The 18,076-nt window shown below is 63.9% G+C and overlaps 1 protein-coding gene across 1 annotated transcript in view; it reads left to right on the top strand.

Annotated features, from left to right (window-relative positions):
• Positions 1 to 801: 801 nt before the first annotated feature.
• The window catches only part of LOC136312231 (IQ motif and SEC7 domain-containing protein 3-like), a 43,091-nt gene continuing 25,816 nt past the window's right edge, over positions 802 to 18,076 (top strand). The window contains exon 1 of the mRNA XM_066241780.1: positions 802 to 1,101. Within this exon, the coding sequence (XP_066097877.1) occupies positions 842 to 1,101 (260 nt within the window). The 5' untranslated portion in view covers positions 802 to 841. The remainder of the gene's footprint in view (positions 1,102 to 18,076) is intronic.

Below are 18,076 nucleotides of genomic sequence, written 5' to 3'. Positions count from 1 at the left end.
TGTATACGCGCGTGTGTCTACACAACAAACCCTTCCTTCAGTAGACTCAAGTCAGTTAAACGCGCCAAAGTCCTTACGAATTTATTAGCGATTTTTCTAGACACACCCCCAAAATAGGCCAACAGTATTAAGATACAGTTCTGCTGAATTTCTTTTTTATCAGGAGCGGTAGAGGCGAGGGGAGAGGGGCACCCCACGAGCCCAGAACTGGGAATGGCGCAGGCGGCAACCACCAACCCGGTCTCTTTTGTCTCTCCCGCCCCCTCCCCACCCCTCCTCGCCCCGCCCCGCCCTTTCTCCCCACTCCCTCCCGCCCCTCCCCCACTTCCCCGCCCCCCCACCCCCCGCCGCTCCCCACTTCCCCGCCGCGCCCCCCCTCCACTTCCCTGCCCCCTCCATCCCACCCGCCCTCTCCGCCACGCCCCCACCGCCACGCCACGCCCCCGGCACCGCCCCTCCCCGGCACCGCCCCTTCCCCGCCCCGCCACCTCCGCCTGCGCCTGCTGCCCCGGCTCCAGCGCCGCCTGGCAGCCCGCACTTTGCAAACTCTCCGCCGCACCCGGCGGTCGCAGCTCCCGCCGGCGCGTCCGCGGGGCAGCGGGCGGTGCCGGCGGCGGCCGCGCGCGGAGCAGGAGGCGCAGAGACGCCGGGGGCGGCGCCGGCGGGGGGGAGCCAAGGCGGGGCCGCGCAGCCCGCCCGCCGCGCCCCCCGGCCGAACCCCGCGCCGCGCGGAGGCGCCGTGCCCGCCGCTCGGCCATGGCCGCCCCGCCGCCGCCACCGCCGCCGCCGCCGCCGCCCCGCCTCCCGCTCGCCTAGGCGCGGCCGGGCCGGGGCCGGGGCCATGGCCAGCGCCGCCGAGCCCCCCGGCAGGGCGGCCGGGTACCTGCAGGAGCTGACCCGGATCGTGGCGGCGCAGCAGGAGCTGCTGGCGCGCCGGGGGCGGCGCATCGAGGAGCTGGAGCGCCAAGTGGCGCGGCTAAGCCGCGAGAACGCCGGCCTGCTGGAGCGGCACCGGCGACACCTGGCCGCGTGCGCCCGCCGCCCTGACCCCGGCGCGGGCCCGTCGCTTGGCGCTATCCCGGAGCCTGGCCGCCGCGACAAGTAAGCGGGGCTGGGGGCGGCGGGCGTGGCGGGGGGCGCGCGAACTTCTTGGGGGGGCTCCGTTCCTCTCCGAGCCGGGCGGAGAGGGCGCCTGTCCCGGGAACGCCCCACCCGCCAGGTGGCCGGGGGGCGCAACAGCGGACCCCGGCGGGGGCGTGCCGGGACCTGCGCTCGGTCTGGGGCCGGAGACTGGACGCCCTCGGAGAGGGGCTCGCGGGTGCTGTCCGGCACCGACGGCTCGAACCCGGCTCCAGCCGGTCCAGAGTGCGGGCGCACGGGCGGCCCCGTCCCGGGGGCTGTCTGGGGCGCAGAGCTGGAACTCGGGTTGTCACGGCCAGAGCTCCAGACCGGGAGACCCAGGACCGCGTGTGGGTCTGGGTCTCAGCCTCTCCTGAGCGGACTCCGAGCTGCCTCCAGCCCGGGGCGCGCCGAGACCTCCCTCTGGACGCCTCCATGTCTTCCTTCGTGGCTCCGCGCTAATACCCCACGCGCCGCACCCGGGATTACTGGGGCTATTTCGGACCAAGGATTAAGCGGGGACGGGATGGGGCGGGACTGCCCAGCCGTGCGGGCCCCTGGCGTCCGACAAGCTCGCAGCCCGCTGGCCAGCTGTCGTTCACTCCCGTGGGTGTGGAAGGCTGGCACGCTGCCCCTCTCCGCACAAGTCCGGGCTCCCATCCGGGGCATGCCTGCGGCGCGAGGTTGGGGGGCTTTGGGCGAGTGGGGTTGCTGCGTGCTCTGCGCCTTGGGTACCCTTCTGTCCCTGTGCCTTGGGACCGCCTAGCCCACACTGCGTGGTGTGGACAGGGACGAGAAGGAAAGCAGTGTGTGTGTGTTGGGTGAGGGTGGGGAGAGGGCGGCGGCGGTGGTCCACAGCTTCAGGAAAGGTTTCCTGGGAGGCTGAGTGTGGGCAGAAGTAACGGGGAGGAGTTAATCCTGACCCTTAATCCTGACCCCCAAATCCTGCGTGGGAGAGGGTCGGGGGAGGGGCTCCTGATTCCCCCCAGTCCCCCGTAAGGTCATATGAGATCCCCCACATAGGTTGGGCTGCGCCAGGCTGTAGTCATGGGACGAAGTCCCTACCTGCCACCCTGCCACCCTTTCGCCTACTGGGTCTGGGCAGTGAGCTCTGTGGGCTCTGGGAGGAGAGTTGTCAGGGTGGGGTCTGGGTGTGGTTGATCCTCCAGGCTCTGCCCCTGCCCCCCACCCACCCCGACAGACCACACACCCCTGCTTTCTGTTTATTCCTAGATGGTGTCCCTATGAGAAAAAAGAGACTGCCTCTACCTCCCTGTGCCCTGCCCCTGGCTCTGGTGTCTCTGAGACCCTCCGTCACTGGGTCCCTCCCACAGAGGTGGCAGTGGACTGGTGCTGCTTTCCAGGGCCTGAGCCCTGTGGTCCCCCCAGGCCAGGACCTCAGAAGAGCTGGGGCTGCTAGGTGAAATCTTCGCTGGCTGAGGGAGGTGACTCCGGGGCTTGGCTTTCGCAGGAAACAGTGACACATGCTGTTGGCCCGTGCCTCACAGTGCTGTCCCTGGGGACAGATTCCTTTTTCCCTTCAAAGTCACCTCTGGTGACCAAGTTGGGGATGGGAAGGTTCTGAGAGGCAGTGCATCCCTGCCTGCTGTGGGGAACCCTCCCAGCACTGCGTCCTGGAGGTGGCCTTGGAGGCCAGGGCTCTGTGTCAGCCTGGCCTCCCTTAGTTGAGACACTTGATAGCAGCAGGATGTGGATATCCTGGGTGCAGGGTCCCCAGGTGCAGGGTCACAGCCCCTGACCCAAGTTGCAGATCAGGGGAGCTCATTGGACTTGAATGTGCACACCAGAGATCGCACTACAATGCAGAATCCGGCTGCAGGTGTTGGGCGGGCTGGGTTGCCAGCATATATGGCAGCTCCCGGGGCAGGCAGGTGCCGCTGGCCCTGGACCCCCAGCCTACGAACAGGTCAACTGAGATTCCGTCTTCCTGCATCCACTTCCCGGCCCTTCCGAGGCGACTCTTCTGGGGGCCAGTCGGGTGGGGGCCGCTGAGCCTGGGGCTGTGAGCGGAGGTCTGCCTTTCCACTCCTGGATCTGCAGTGTCCACTGCTCATCTGTGGAGCAAGATGATTGATGACTAAGGAGCATGGGAACCCCCCCCCCCGGGAGCTGCGAGCTTTTATTAAGTGCTGTCTATATGCAGAGCCATTAGGGATATATATGCACGGACAAAGGACCCGGGCAGGCCATGGGGGCCTGATGGCTGGCAGGGGATGGTCATCGCATCTCTTAGCCTCAGGGTTGGGTTTTTTTTTTTGTATTTTTCTGAAGTTGGAAATGGGGAGGCAGACTCCCACATGCGCCCGACCGGGATCCACCTGGCATGCCCACCAGGGGGCGATGCTCTGCCCATCTGGGGCGTTGCTCTGTTGCAACCAGAGCCACTCTAGCGCCTGAGGCAGAGGCCATGGAGCCATCCTCAGCACCCGGGCCAACTTTGCTCCAATGGAGCCTCGCTGTGGGAGGGGAAGAGAGAGACAGAGAGGAAGGAGAGGGGGAAGGGTGGAGAAGCAGATGGGCGCCTCTCCTGTGTGCCCTGGCGGGAATTGAACCCGGGACTCCTGCACACCAGGCCAACGCTCTACCACTGAGCCAACCTGCCAGGGTCTCTTAGCCTCAGGGTTTTTAAAATGCCCGCAAGACCGGGATGATCGTAGCTGCCTCCTGTACTCTTTCCGAGGATGAGTGAGGGGGGTGTTCAGGAAAGTGGCACCTGGTGCTCAGGCATTTCCTGTTCGTTCCTCGTCGACGAGTCTCTCGTTCCTTCTGGGCCCTCTGAGTACAGGCAGCCAGCGAGTGAGCATCCTAACGACCTGGTGAGACCCCGGGGGTCTGCTGCGGCACCAGGAGGAACCGCTGTCCAGAAGTTGGGGTTGGCCTTCCCAATTAAAACAGTGGCTGCCGCCACTGGACAGGACGCCCCACATATCTGAAAGGTTGGGTGCCCTGCTGGGGGACAGATAGGTGCAGCTGACCAGGCAGGCTCCCACGGGGACAACGGTCATCTCGGTGCCACCGCACCCAAGCTGTCTGGGCCTGGCGGGAATTGTTAAGCCCATGGACCTTTAACGCCTTTCTCAGAAAGTCCCCCTTCCCCACCCCTGAAAGACACCGTGACGGGTGTCTGGGCTTTGGGGAAAAATCCCATGATAACGGGAAAGAGGGAGGAGGCCTGTGATTACATTGGGCTGTTTCATTCCTTTCTTGCTGACATCAGAATTCATTTCCAGTGTTTAGTGGGTACATTCTCACGATGTTTCTAGAGCGTTCCCTGTCCCCTGTGGGTGTGGACGCGTGTTAGGGGCTCAGGAGACAGTTGTTAAGTGGGTGAAGGCAGAGGGGACTGGTTGACCAGAACCACTGTATTTCCCTTGGAAAGTCAGCTTGGACTTCGGGGGGCACAGCTGGTTGAGGAACACGGGGAACCCAATCTCTGGGAGGCAGGGGCGTGTGCCTTATGGCCACACCCCCGAGGGCATCCTGTGTGCGCCCCGCTCCAAGTCTTCGTGTCCACTGGGTCAGCATGACCCCATCGCTCCTGTGAGGCGGGACACTCTGGCTCCACAGACGTGGGCACTGAGGCTCAGAGTGGTTAGGTGACTTGCTCAGGGCCTCCCCGCTGGCCAGGGGTGGAGCAGGTGGTCTCCTCGCCTGCTGTGCTGGGGAGTGGTCAGCCTGCCTGCCGGTCCCCAGGGCTGGGGGAAGCCCACCACACACGCACGCCCTCATGCCCGGCTCTGTCCGGCCTCATGGGCCCTCGTACCAAGGCCAAGCCTGGCTTCACCTGCCGTGGTGGTGTGGTGCAGCAAGGTGACCCCTTCTGGACTTCGGTCCTCCTCCAGAGTTTCCGGTGGTGGCCCGAAGAGGTCACGGCCGAGGGCTCTGGGGAGCAGTGTCCAGCTTCCTCGCCCCCTCCGGCCCTCAGTGCTGTCCTGTCGCTCAGAGAGGACATTTTCCTGAAGTTCCGAGGTGGTGACTCACGCGGGGGAGGTTTCCAGTGGTATTCAGTCTCTGTTGACGTTTCGTATAAGCTCTCTTCCTGGGCCTGCGGTGACAGCGTGGTGACATGAGCCGCAGTGACAGTGCACGGGTTTGCAGGGGGAGCCCAGGGGCGGCCAATGGGGGGGGGGGGTGGCCAGACAAGGGGGCGCAAGAAGCTGTCCTCAGGAGCCTGGCCCTCGAGAGCACATTATCCTTCAAAGTAGCCGGGAAGCGCTGACCCTGGGGTGCAGGGTCCCCGGAGAGCTGTCCCATCCTGTCTGCTGGCCCCCCTGTTGGCAGGGGACCGTGCCCGGGGCCACCAGGGGCTGATCTGGAAGGAGGCAGAAGGGAGACTCTGTGTCCAGATCTTCGTGAGACGATGTTCTCATCCTCCCAGCCGAGATAAAGCCATGGAGCCGAGGCCAGCGGCTGCTCCTTCGCCAGAAGCACACGCCCGGAGGGGAGGCTCATCCTGCCCGGACAGAATGTCTTCTTCTCCCAGGGAGCGGGGAGGGGGCAGCAGATGGCGGCGTCCGCAGAAGGATGAGCGCGTGTCTCAAGCTCTCTCCCGGCCATCTGACAAGCCAAGCAAGTTATTATTTCACAGCCTGGAGACCAAACTGTGGAGAGTTCTGCCTGCCACTCAGGGCAAGAGGGACGGGAGCTGGCCCCACGCGGGGCGTGTGACAGGAGGTCGAGCCAGCTCCCGTGTGCAGCCTGTGCTTCCCCTCCACCTCGGGGGCCAGGCCGCGTCAGTCAGCGCTCGGGCTGGGCAAGGTGTCCCAGAGCTGGTGTTTGGGGCGTCAGCATTTTCTGTTGTCTTGTTGTTTTCTGTCAGCTGTGTGTCAGCTGTTTTGTCTGTGAAGTTGTTTTGACAGCTGATTGTGTCTTTGCTCTCTGCTTTCTGTGTTTTTGAGAAAAAGCCACGCTTTGCCTGACGTGGGCTGAGCTTCTCGGGATATGTGTGACCCTGATCCTCGCCACAACGCAGCCGACAACAGCGCCGACGACCCAGGAGTCTGGGAAGAACCGTTGTGGCGGGGACGGAACTGACCTAGTTGAAACCAGCAGGAGCTGCAGACGGGACCACGGGGCGTCCGGGGCCACGTGCATGTGGCCTGGAAATTCCGTGGGCCTCAAATTTGCCACTCGGGCCCAGTGTGGAGGCAGGCCAGGCGGTCGGTCGCTGAAAGTGCCCCAGCTGGGACCCCAGGTGGTGGCCGAGTGACCAGGCTGATAGGCCTTCTGAGCCTTTGGCCTTTGAGCCACGCCCCTTCTGCGGGGGCTGGTGTTTCTGCAGGACCCCCCAGGGTGGTCAGACCCCAGGTGGTGGCCGAGTGACCAGGCTGATAGGCCTTCTGAGCCTCTGGCCTTTGAGCCACGCCCCCTTCTGCGGGGGCTGGTGTTTCTGCAGGACCCCCCAGGGTGGTAATGACCAGCTCCTGGGGCTTCTGTTCCTGTTGGTAAAGAGCTGCAGGGGGAGTGTTTGCAGGGTCCCATCCTGCTCAGCGTCATGCCCACAGTGGCACCCTGAGGCCACGATTCCCTGTGCAGAGTGGACAGGCGGGCAGTGAGGGGCAGTGAGGGTGCCTGCGGGGCCAGACGCAGCCCGGGTGTTGAGAGTTGAGGGTCGAGGGTTGTTTTCCTCTGGTGTTTTATTACAGATGTTTTCAAACGTGTGGAAAAGTTGAAAGAACTGTACAAGGTGGGCCTCCCTCCCCCACCCAGTTCCACACGCAGGGTTTGCTTCAGGGCATGCCTGTCCATCATGGACGGTGACGGTGTCGGGCCAGGTGGGTGGGGGGCTGACATGGGGTTTCAGGAGCCAGGCACACTGTCCCCCGTGCTCTCTGGTCGCTGTGCCCGGGAGACTCACAGCGGACTGTCCCCCGTGCTCTCTGGTCGCTGTGCCCGGGAGACTCACACTGGACTGTCTCCCGTGCTCTGTGGTCGCTGTGCCCGGGAGACTCACACTGGACTGTCCCCCGTGCTCTCTGGTCCCTGTGCCCGGGAGACTCACAGCGGACTGTCCCCCGTGCTCTCTGGTCCCTGTGCCCGGGAGACTCACACTGGACTGTCCCCCGTGCTCTCTGGTCGCTGTGCCCGGGAGACTCACACTGGACTGTCCCCCGTGCTCTCTGGTCGCTGTGCCCGGGAGACTCACAGCGGACTGTCCCCCGTGCTCTCTGGTCGCTGTGCCCGGGAGACTCACAGCGGACTGTCCCCCGTGCTCTCTGGTCGCTGTGCCCGGGAGACTCACACCGGACTGTCCCCCGTGCTCTCTGGTCGCTGTGCCCGGGAGACTCACACTGGACTGTCCCCCGTGCTCTCTGGTCGCTGTGCCCGGGAGACTCACACTGGACTGTCCCCCGTGCTCTCTGGTCCCTGTGCCCGGGAGACTCACACTGGACTGTCCCCCGTGCTCTCTGGTCGCTGTGCCCGGGAGACTCACACTGGACTGTCCCCCGTGCTCTCTGGTCGCTGTGCCCGGGAGACTCACAGCGGACTGTCCCCCGTGCTCTCTGGTCGCTGTGCCCGGGAGACTCACACCGGACTGTCCCCCGTGCTCTCTGGTCGCTGTGCCCGGGAGACTCACACTGGACTGTCCCCCGTGCTCTCTGGTCGCTGTGCCCGGGAGACTCACACTGGACTGTCCCCCGTGCTCTCTGGTCCCTGTGCCCGGGAGACTCACACTGGACTGTCCCCCGTGCTCTCTGGTCGCTGTGCCCGGGAGACTCACACTGGACTGTCCCCCGTGCTCTGTGGTCGCTGTGCCCGGGAGACTCACACTGGACTGTCCCCCGTGCTCTCTGGTCGCTGTGCCCGGGAGACTCACACTGGACTGTCTCCCGTGCTCTGTGGTCGCTGTGCCCGGGAGACTCACACTGGACTGTCCCCCGTGCTCTCTGGTCGCTGTGCCCGGGAGACTCACACTGGACTGTCCCCCGTGCTCTCTGGTCGCTGTGCCCGGGAGACTCACACTGGACTGTCCCCCGTGCTCTCTGGTCGCTGTGCCCGGGAGACTCACACTGGACTGTCCCCCGTGCTCTCTGGTCGCTGTGCCCGGGAGACTCACAGCGGACTGTCCCCCGTGCTCTCTGGTCGCTGTGCCCGGGAGACTCACACCGGACTGTCCCCCGTGCTCTCTGGTCGCTGTGCCCGGGAGACTCACACTGGACTGTCCCCCGTGCTCTCTGGTCGCTGTGCCCGGGAGACTCACACTGGACTGTCCCCCGTGCTCTCTGGTCCCTGTGCCCGGGAGACTCACACTGGACTGTCCCCCGTGCTCTCTGGTCGCTGTGCCCGGGAGACTCACACTGGACTGTCCCCCGTGCTCTGTGGTCGCTGTGCCCGGGAGACTCACACTGGACTGTCCCCCGTGCTCTCTGGTCGCTGTGCCCGGGAGACTCACACCGGACTGTCCCCCGTGCTCTCTGGTCACTGTGCCCGGGAGACTCACACTGGACTGTCCCCCGTGCTCTGTGGTCGCTGTGCCCGGGAGACTCACAGCGGACTGTCTCCCATGCTCTCTGGTCGCTGTGCCCGGGAGACTCACACTGGACTGTCCCCCGTGCTCTCTGGTCGCTGTGCCCGGGAGACTCACACTGGACTGTCCCCCGTGCTCTCTGGTCGCTGTGCCCGGGAGACTCACACTGGACTGTCCCCCGTGCTCTCTGGTCGCTGTGCCCGGGAGACTCACACTGGACTGTCCCCCGTGCTCTCTGGTCGCTGTGCCCGGGAGACTCACAGCGGACTGTCCCCCGTGCTCTCTGGTCGCTGTGCCCGGGAGACTCACACCGGACTGTCCCCCGTGCTCTCTGGTCGCTGTGCCCGGGAGACTCACACTGGACTGTCCCCCGTGCTCTGTGGTCGCTGTGCCCGGGAGACTCACAGCGGACTGTCTCCCATGCTCTCTGGTCGCTGTGCCCGGGAGACTCACACTGGACTGTCCCCCGTGCTCTCTGGTCGCTGTGCCCGGGAGACTCACACCGGACTGTCTCCCGTGCTCTCTGGTCGCTGTGCCCGGGAGACTCACACCGGACTGTCCCCCGTGCTCTCTGGTCGCTGTGCCCGGGAGACTCACACCGGACTGTCCCCCGTGCTCTCTGGTCGCTGTGCCCGGGAGACTCACGCCGGACTGTCCCTGGTCGGGGCAGCTCCTGCTCTGACCCTGCCCGTGCAGACAGGCACGGACCGGCCGGGGTACTTGCTTAGAACCCGTCTTCCAGCCTGGGGGGCAGGCTGGGGGTCAAGGCTGGCTCCTCCCACCCCTCTGACGCTGCTCTGTCTGACCCCTGATAGGGGGATGCTCAGCTTTCTTTCTCGGAGGGAACAGGCTCACAGGCTCCGTGTGGCCAGTGCGGCCACCCTCTGCTGCCTGCAGCGCTTCTGGACTGGGAGGGAGCCCCCCTGCCCCGAGGCCCCTGGGTCCTGCCCCAGCTCCTCCCGCTTAGCTCCGGCCTCTGGAGGAGCAGCCGGTCCAGTTCCAGGCGGTTCCGGGTCAGGTGCACACGGATGTGGTACGCGGTCAGCGGCAGCGGTCGGTCAGGGCGCACCCTGGGGCCGGCCCACGCCCGCCACTGCGTCCCTGCTGGGTCTTTGGGCCGCTGCCTGCCTGAGCCTGCCTTCTCACCTGTGACGCGTCCGTCACCGTCCTCACAGAGGGGCTGTCAGGACTGAGTTCATCTTTACGTGCAGACGTGCAGGGCACCCGCATTCTCGCTGCCGTCCCCCACTGTCCCCTCCTCCTGGAAGGGGTAACAGAGAAGTCACGGGGTCCAGGCTGGGGTGGCGGGGTGTCGGCACAGCTGTGACCTGCCTTCCTCTTGCCCTCTGCTCCCCTGTACTCCTGAGGTGGCCGGTGTTGAACCAGCCCTGTGAGAGGTGCTGTCCTCCCCTGTACACCTGAGGTGGCCGGTGTTGAACCAGCCCTGTGAGAGGTGCTGTCCTCGCCTCTGCAGTGACAGCTTCCTCACCTGTCTGAGCTCTGCTCAGGCTTCATGTTGTTACTGGGAATGGAAGGGGGGTCCCCGCAGCGCAGTGGGGGCGTCTGGACGCCTCTGCCCCCTGCCCCCCTCCCCCCGCGGGCTAGCAGCTCTGTTGAGGCTTCTCGGGGGCTCTGCTTTCCTCCCGCTCGGCAGTTCCCAGACTCCGAGGTGTGCGGGCCTCCTCTGTCTGGAGGGGATGTCCAGGGTGACTGACCACTCCGTCCAGCTCCCACCTGCGGGCTGACCAGGGTGACTGACCACTCCGTCCAGCTCCCACCTGCGGGCTGACCAGGGTGACTGACCACTCCGTTCAGCTCCCACCTGTGGGCTGACCAGGGTGACTGACCACTCCGTCCAGCTCCCACCTGCGGGCTGACCAGGGTGACTGACCACTCTGTTCAGCTCCCACCTGCGGGCTGACCAGGGTGACTGACCACTCCGTCCAGCTCCCACCTGCGGGCTGACCAGGGTGACTGACCACTCCGTCCAGCTCCCACCTGCGGGCTGACCAGGGTGACTGACCACTCCGTTCAGCTCCCACCTGCGGGCTGACCTGTGAGCCAGGCCCTGGGCTACGACTCCACAGATGGGATCTCCCCCCACCAGCTCTGCCCTGTGACACCTGAGCCTGCAGTTCTTCCACGAGGACCCAGTGAAGGAGTCAGGGCTGAGGTGCTTTGAAAGCCTTCCCGGCTGTGTGAGTGGACCTCTCCTCACCCGGAGAGGAGGTCTGAAGGATCGGTTGACCACCCTTCACTGATGGGAAGTAACAACTATGGTGATTGACTAGTTTTTGTTTTGTTTTTTAAATCTTTATTAATTTTAATGGGGTGGCATTAATAAATCAATAATAAATATGTTCAAAGAAAACATCTCCAGGTTATCTTGTCATTCAATTCTGTTGCATACCCGTCACCAAAAGTGACATTGTCCTCTGGGTTTTCTTTGTGCCCCTCTCCCTCCCCCCTCCCCCTCCCCCTCCCCCTCTTTCCCCTCCTCCCCTCCTCCCCTCCCTCATCCATCCTCCCCCTCCTCCCTCCCCAACCACCACACTCTTGTCCATGTCTCTTAGTCTTGTTTTTATGTCCCAACAATGTATGGAGAGTCAGAGAGAGGGATAGACAGGGACAGACAGGAACGAAGAAGCATCAATCATTAGTTTTTCGTTGCGACACCTTAGTTGTTCATTGATTGCTTTCTCATATGTGCCTTGACTGTGGGCCTTCAGCAGACCAAGTAATCCCTTGCTGGAGCCAGCGACCTTGGGTTCAAGCTGGTGAGCTTTGCTCAAACCAGATGAGCCCGTGCTCAAGCTGGCGACCTCGGGGTCTCGAACCTGGGTCCTCTGCATTCCAGTCCAATGATCTATCCACTGCGCCACCGCCCTTCAATTTCAGTTCGTTGTATTTAGAGAATGTCCTTTGTATGATCACAGTCCTTTTATTTTTTTAATTTTATTTATTTATTTATTCATTTTAGAGAGGAGAGTTAGAGTGAGAGAGAGAGAGAGAGAAAGAAAGGGGGGAGGAGCAGGAAGCATCAACTCCCATATGTGCCTTGACCAGGGAAGCCCAGGGTTTTGAACTGGCGACCTCAGCATTTCAGGTCGACGCTTTATCTACTGCGCCACCACAAGTCAGACGATCACAGTCCTTTTAAAGAAGACTTGTGTCCAGGTCTGAGACTCGGTCTCTCCTGGAGAACCTCCCATGCCCTTGAGGAGGAAGTGTGTCTGCTCGTGTGGGCTGTGCCGCGTGTGTCTCCCGTGTGGGCTGTGCCGAGTGTGTCTCCCGCGTGGGCTGTGCCGTGTGTGTCTCCCGTGTGGGCTGTGCCGTGTGTGTCTCCCGTGTGGGCTGTGCCGTGTGTGTCTCCCGTGTGGGCTGTGCCGCGTGTGTCGGCCCGTGTGTGTTTCCCGTGTGTGTCTCCCGTGTGGGCTGTGCCGTGTGTGTCTGCCCGTGTGTGTTTCCTGTGTGTGTCTCCCGTGTGGGCTGTGCCGTGTGTGTCTCCCGTGTGGGCTGTGCCGCGTGTGTCGGCCCGTGTGTGTTTCCCGTGTGTGTCTCCCGTGTGGGCTGTGCCGTGTGTGTCTGCCCGTGTGTGTTTCCCGTGTGTGTCTCCCGTGTGGGCTGTGCCGTGTGTGTCTGCCCGTGTGTGTTTCCCGTGTGTGTCTCCCGCGTGGGCTGTGCTGTGTGTGTCTGCCCGTGTGTGTTTCCCGTGTGTGTCTGCCCGTGTGTGTTTCCCGTGTGTGTCTGCCCGCGTGGGCTGTGCCGTGTGTGTCTGCCGTGTGTGTTTCCCGTGTGTGTCTCCCGTGTGGGCTGTGCCGTGTGTGTCTGCCCGTGTGTGTTTCCCGTGTGTGTCTCCCGTGTGGGCTGTGCCGTGTGTGTCTCCCGTGTGGGCTGTGCCGCGTGTGTCGGCCCGTGTGTGTTTCCCGTGTGTGTCTCCCGTGTGGGCTGTGCCGTGTGTGTCTGCCCGTGTGTGTTTCCCGTGTGTGTCTCCCGTGTGGGCTGTGCCGTGTGTGTCTGCCCGTGTGTGTTTCCCGTGTGTGTCTCCCGCGTGGGCTGTGCTGTGTGTGTCTGCCGTGTGGGCTGTGCCGTGTGTGTCTCCCGTGTGGGCTGTGCCGTGTGTGTCTGCCCGTGTGTGTTTCCCGTGTGTGTCTCCCGTGTGGGCTGTGCCGTGTGTGTCTGCCCGTGTGTGTTTCCCGTGTGTGTCTGCCCGTGTGTGTTTCCCGTGTGTGTCTGCCGCGTGGGCTGTGCCGTGTGTGTCTGCCGTGTGGGCTGTGCCGTGTGTGTCTCCCGTGTGGGCTGTGCCGTGTGTGTCTGCCCGTGTGGGCTGTGCCGTGTGTGTCTCCCGCGTGGGCTGTGCTGTGTGTGTCTGCCGTGTGGGCTGTGCCGTGTGTGTCTCCCGTGTGGGCTGTGCCGTGTGTGTCTGCCCGTGTGTGTTTCCCGTGTGTGTCTCCCGTGTGGGCTGTGCCGTGTGTGTCTGCCCGTGTGTGTTTCCCGTGTGTGTCTGCCCGTGTGTGTTTCCCGTGTGTGTCTGCCGCGTGGGCTGTGCCGTGTGTGTCTCCCGTGTGGGCTGTGCCGTGTGTGTCTGCCCGTATGGGCTGTGCCGTGTGTGTCTGCCGTGTGGGCTGTGCCGTGTGTGTCTCCCGTGTGGGCTGTGCCGTGTGTGTCTGCCGTGTGGGCTGTGCCGTGTGTGTCTCCCGTGTGGGCTGTGCCGTGTGTGTCTGCCGTGTGGGCTGTGCCGTGTGTGTCTCCCGTGTGGGCTGTGCCGTGTGTGTCTGCCCGTGTGGGTGTGCCGTGTGTGTCTGCCGTGTGGGCTGTGCCGTGTGTGTCTGCCCGTGTGGGCTGTGCCGTGTGTGTCTCCCGTGTGGGCTGTGCCGTGTGTGTCTGCCCGTGTGGGCTGTGCCGTGTGTGTCTCCCGTGTGGGCTGTGCCGTGTGTGTCTGCCCGTGTGGGTGTGCCGTGTGTGTCTCCCGTGTGGGCTGTGCCGTGTGTGTCTGTCAGGTCTGCGTGCTCGGCCGTGTGAGTCCAGTCCTCTTTTCTCGCTTACCTCCTGTCTGGTCATTCTGTCCCTTGAAGCTGGGATACTGACATCTCCAGTTATTATTGTCAAATCGCCTGCTTCTTCCTTTATTTCTGTCACTTTTGCTTTGTAGACAGGGTGGGACAAACGTGGGCTTACTGTTGTTTGAATGGAAAAAGACAGTAGACAGGCCCTGGCCGGTTGGCTCGGTGGTAGCGCGTCGGCCTGGCGTGCAGAAGTCCCGGGTTTGATTCCCGGCCAGGGCACACAGGAGAAGCGCCCATCTGCTTCTCCACCCCTCCCCTCCCCCTTCTCTCTCTCTCGCTCCTGCAGCCATGGCTAGATTGATTCAAGCACATCGGCCTGGGCTCTGAGGATGGCTCTGGAGCCTCCACTCCAGGTGCTAAAAATAGCTTGGTTGCGAGATGGCCCCAGATGGGAAGAGCGTCAGCCCCAGATGGGGGGCCGGGGGGGGGGTTGCCAGGTGGATCCTGGTCGGGGCGCATGCGGGAGTCTGTCTGTCTCCTCTCCTCTCTCGCTTAAGGAAAAAGCAGAAAAAGAAAAAGTACACTGATTAATATGCAGTAATACAGAAATCAAGTCTGTATTCCACAACTGTAACCCTGTGTGTCCCCTCCCAGCTTCCGTCATTTGGTGCACGTGTTACCGTGGTTGTGTTTTCCTGACGCTTTGGCCCTCTCCTCCTTACGAAGCGTCCTCCTTTGCCTCTGGTAACAATTGTCGTCTCAAAGCCGCTGTGTCTGGTACTGGGGTAGCCACGCCGCCTCTCTCTCGGTCACTATTCACAGGACACACGTTTCCCCTGTCCTTCTTGTCAACCTGTTTGTGTCTCGAGTCTAAAGTGAGTCTTTTGTAGACCACGTGTAGTCGGACAACCTGGTGTTTTTTTTTATAACCGGAGCTGCCAGTTTCTGCCTTTTGATCAGTGTGTTTCATCAACTTGAATTGAATCTCACTGTTGATCTGACAGGAGTTACCTCTGCGGTTTTGTTGTTTATTTTGTGTACGTCTGAGGTGTTTTCTATTCCTCTGTCCCTTCCTTCCTACCTTTTTCTGTGTTAAATAGGAATTTCTGGTGCAAGATTTTTGTTCCCTTGCTGTGTCAGTATCTGGACAGGTAGTAAGACCTGTCCCAAGAGGCAGGACACCCACCGAGTCTCCTCCCCGGAGAGAAGGACGCGGAGCTGGACAGGAGGGTGTGGTGTGGAGCCCCGAGTGGAGGGAGGACTAGTGTGTGGACCCCGACGACCAGTGGGCACTGAGGGGCCGTCCCGAAGCCCTGTGGGGACGAGGGGCGTGAATTCTGTCTCTGCTGTCCCTCTAGGGGTGGGTTTGACTGAAGACGTGTTCAGTGGATGAGTGAAGGACTGTCGATCACTCTGGATTCCCTGGTGGCCCGTCGCTGTCACCAGCACTGGGAACACTGGGAAACTTGAACCAAGCACCCCTTTACGTCGGGCGTCGTCCTGCCGGAGGGTGGGGGTTCCCCGCAGTCCCACTCCATCCCGCCTCGGGGCCGTGGCTCTCCCATGGTCTCAGTCCTTCTGGCCGCCCTGGACCTCAGGGGAGTCCCTGGGAGGGCCGTGACCTGCAGCCGGAGAGTCAGGGTCCTGGGAGTGAGCGGGCTGAGCCCCCTGCTGGCCGCACGGGAGTGAGCAGGACGCCCGCGTCTGCGGCTCTCACCTCTGCCCTTTGCAGACTCGGGCGGGCGCTGCCTGCTCAGAGACTCGCCCTGGGGGAGGAGGCCAGCGGGTGGCTTCACTCTGCCCTGCCGCTCAGACGCCTGCCCATCTTCACGCTTGGCTGCCTTTGCGCACGCTCTTCCCCGGGCCTGGACGCCCTCCCACACCCTCCGTTCCTGCCTTGGAAACCCCGTATTTCCCCGTGAGGACGGGCTCCTATCTTAGGACGCCTTGTGGTTTAGATGCACGTGGCACAGCCTGCCCGGTGTGTGCTTGTAGCCCGGGTCCCTGCAGGGCCTCCCGCCTGCCTCCCCTACCAGGGCTGTGCCGTGCCCAGGGCTGCGTGTCCCTCTCTGGTGTCCGTGGTCTCTGGGCTGTGCTGTGCCCGGGGCTGCGTGTCCCTCTCTGGTGTCCGTGGCCCCTGGGCTGTGCTGTGCCCGGGGCTGTGTGTCCCTCTCTGGTGTCTGTGGTCTCTGGGCTGTGCTGTGCCCGGGGCTGCGTGTCCCTCTCTGGTGTCCGTGGCCCCTGGGCTGTGCTGTGCCCGGGACTGCGTGTCCCTCTCTGGTGTCTATGGTCTCTGGGCTGTGCTGTGCCCGGGGCTGCGTGTCCCTCTCTGGTGTCCGTGGCCCCTGGGCTGTGCTGTGCCCGGGGCTGCGTGTCCCTCTCTGGTGTCTGTGGCCCCTGGGCTGTGCTGTGCCCGGGGCTGCGTGTCCCTCTCTGATGTCCGTGGTCTCTGGGCTGGGCTGTGCCCAGGGCTGCGTGTCCCTCTCTGGTGTCTGTGGTCTCTGGGCTGTGCTGTGTCCGGGGCTGCGTGTCCCTCTCTGGTGTCTGTGGTCTCTGGGCTGTGTCGTTCCCGGGGCTGCGTGTCCCTCTCTGGTGTCTGTGGTCTCTGGGCTGTGCTGTGCCCGGGGCTGTGTGTCCCTCTCTGGTGTCTGTGGTCTCTGGGCTGTGCTGTCCCCGGGGCTGTGTGTCCCTCTCTGGTGTCTGTGGTCTCTGTGCTGTTCCCGGGGCTGTGTGTCCCTCTCTGGTGTCTGTGGTCTCTGGGCTGTGCTGTCCCCGGGGCTGTGTGTCCCTCTCTGGTGTCTGTGGTCTCTGTGCTGTGCCCGGGGCTGTGTGTCCCTCTCTGGTGTCTGTGGCCCCTGGGCTGTGCTGTGCCCGGGGCTGCGTGTCCCTCTCTGGTGTCCGTGGCCCCCTCTGGGCTGGGCTGTGCCCGGGGCTGCGTGTCCCTCTCTGGTGTCCGTGGTCTCTGGGCTGTGCTGTGCCCGGGGCTGCGTGTCCCTCTCTGGTGTCCGTGGTCTCTGGGCTGTGCTGTGCCCGGGGCTGCGTGTCCCTCTCTGGTGTCCGTGGCCCCCTCTGGGCTGTGCCCGGGGCTGCGTGTCCCTCTCTGGTGTCTGTGGTCTCTGGGCTGTGCTGTGCCCGGGGCTGTGTGTCCCTCTCTGGTGTCCGTGGTCTCTGGGCTGTGCTGTGCCCGGGGCTGTGTGTCCCTCTCTGGTGTCTGTGATCTCTGGGCTGTCCTGTGCCCGGGGCTGTGTGTCCCTCTCTGGTGTCTGTGGTCTCTGGGCTGTCCTGTGCCCGGGGCTGTGTGTCCCTCTCTGGTGTCTGTGGTCTCTGGGCTGTGCTGTGCCCAGGGCTGTGTGTCCCTCTCTGGTGTCTGTGGTCTCTGGGCTGTGCTGTGTCCGGGGCTGCGTGTCCCTCTCTGGTGTCTGTGGCCCCTGGGCTGTGCTGTGCCCGGGGCTGCGTGTCCCTCTCTGGTGTCTGTGGTCTCTGGGCTGTGCTGTGCCCGGGGCTGTGTGTCCCTCTCTGGTGTCCGTGGCCCCCTCTGGGCTGTGCTGTGCCCGGGGCTGTGTGTCCCTCTCTGGTGTCCGTGGCCCCCTCTGGGCTCTGCTGTGCCCGGGGCTGCGTGTCCCTCTCTGGTGTCTGTGGTCTCTGGGCTGTGCTGTGCCCGGGACTGCGTGTCCCTCTCTGGTGTCTGTGGTCTCTGGGCTGTGCTGTGTCCGGGGCTGCGTGTCCCTCTCTGGTGTCTGTGGCCCCTGGGCTGTGCTGTGCCCGGGGCTGCGTGTCCCTCTCTGGTGTCTGTGGTCTCTGGGCTGTGCTGTGCCCGGGGCTGTGTGTCCCTCTCTGGTGTCCGTGGCCCCCTCTGGGCTGTGCTGTGCCCGGGGCTGTGTGTCCCTCTCTGGTGTCTGTGGTCTCTGGGCTGTGCTGTGCCCGGGGCTGTGTGTCCCTCTCTGGTGTCCGTGGCCCCCTCTGGGCTGTGCTGTGCCCGGGGCTGTGTGTCCCTCTCTGGTGTCCGTGGCCCCCTCTGGGCTCTGCTGTGCCCGGGGCTGCGTGTCCCTCTCTGGTGTCTGTGGTCTCTGGGCTGTGCTGTGCCCGCGGCTGTGTGTCCCTCTCTGGTGTCCGTGGTCTCTGGGCTGTGCTGTGCCCGCGGCTGTGTGTCCCTCTCTGGTGTCCGTGGCCCCCTCTGGGCTGTGCTGTGCCCGGGGCTGCGTGTCCCTCTCTGGTGTCTGTGGTCTCTGGGCTGTGCTGTGCCCGCGGCTGTGTGTCCCTCTCTGGTGTCCGTGGCCCCCTCTGGGCTGTGCTGTGCCCGGGGCTGCGTGTCCCTCTCTGGTGTCTGTGGTCTCTGGGCTGTGCTGTGCCCGGGGCTGTGTGTCCCTCTCTGGTGTCCGTGGCCCCCTCTGGGCTGTGCTGTGCCCGGGGCTGCGTGTCCCTCTCTGGTGTCTGTGGTCTCTGGGCTGTGCTGTGCCCGCGG

This window comes from Saccopteryx bilineata, chromosome 8 (assembly GCF_036850765.1).
Source record: "Saccopteryx bilineata isolate mSacBil1 chromosome 8, mSacBil1_pri_phased_curated, whole genome shotgun sequence".
Classification (NCBI taxonomy): Eukaryota; Metazoa; Chordata; class Mammalia; order Chiroptera; family Emballonuridae; genus Saccopteryx; species Saccopteryx bilineata.
Note: the sequence above shows the minus strand (reverse complement) of the source record. Positions and strands in the feature narration are given on the sequence as shown.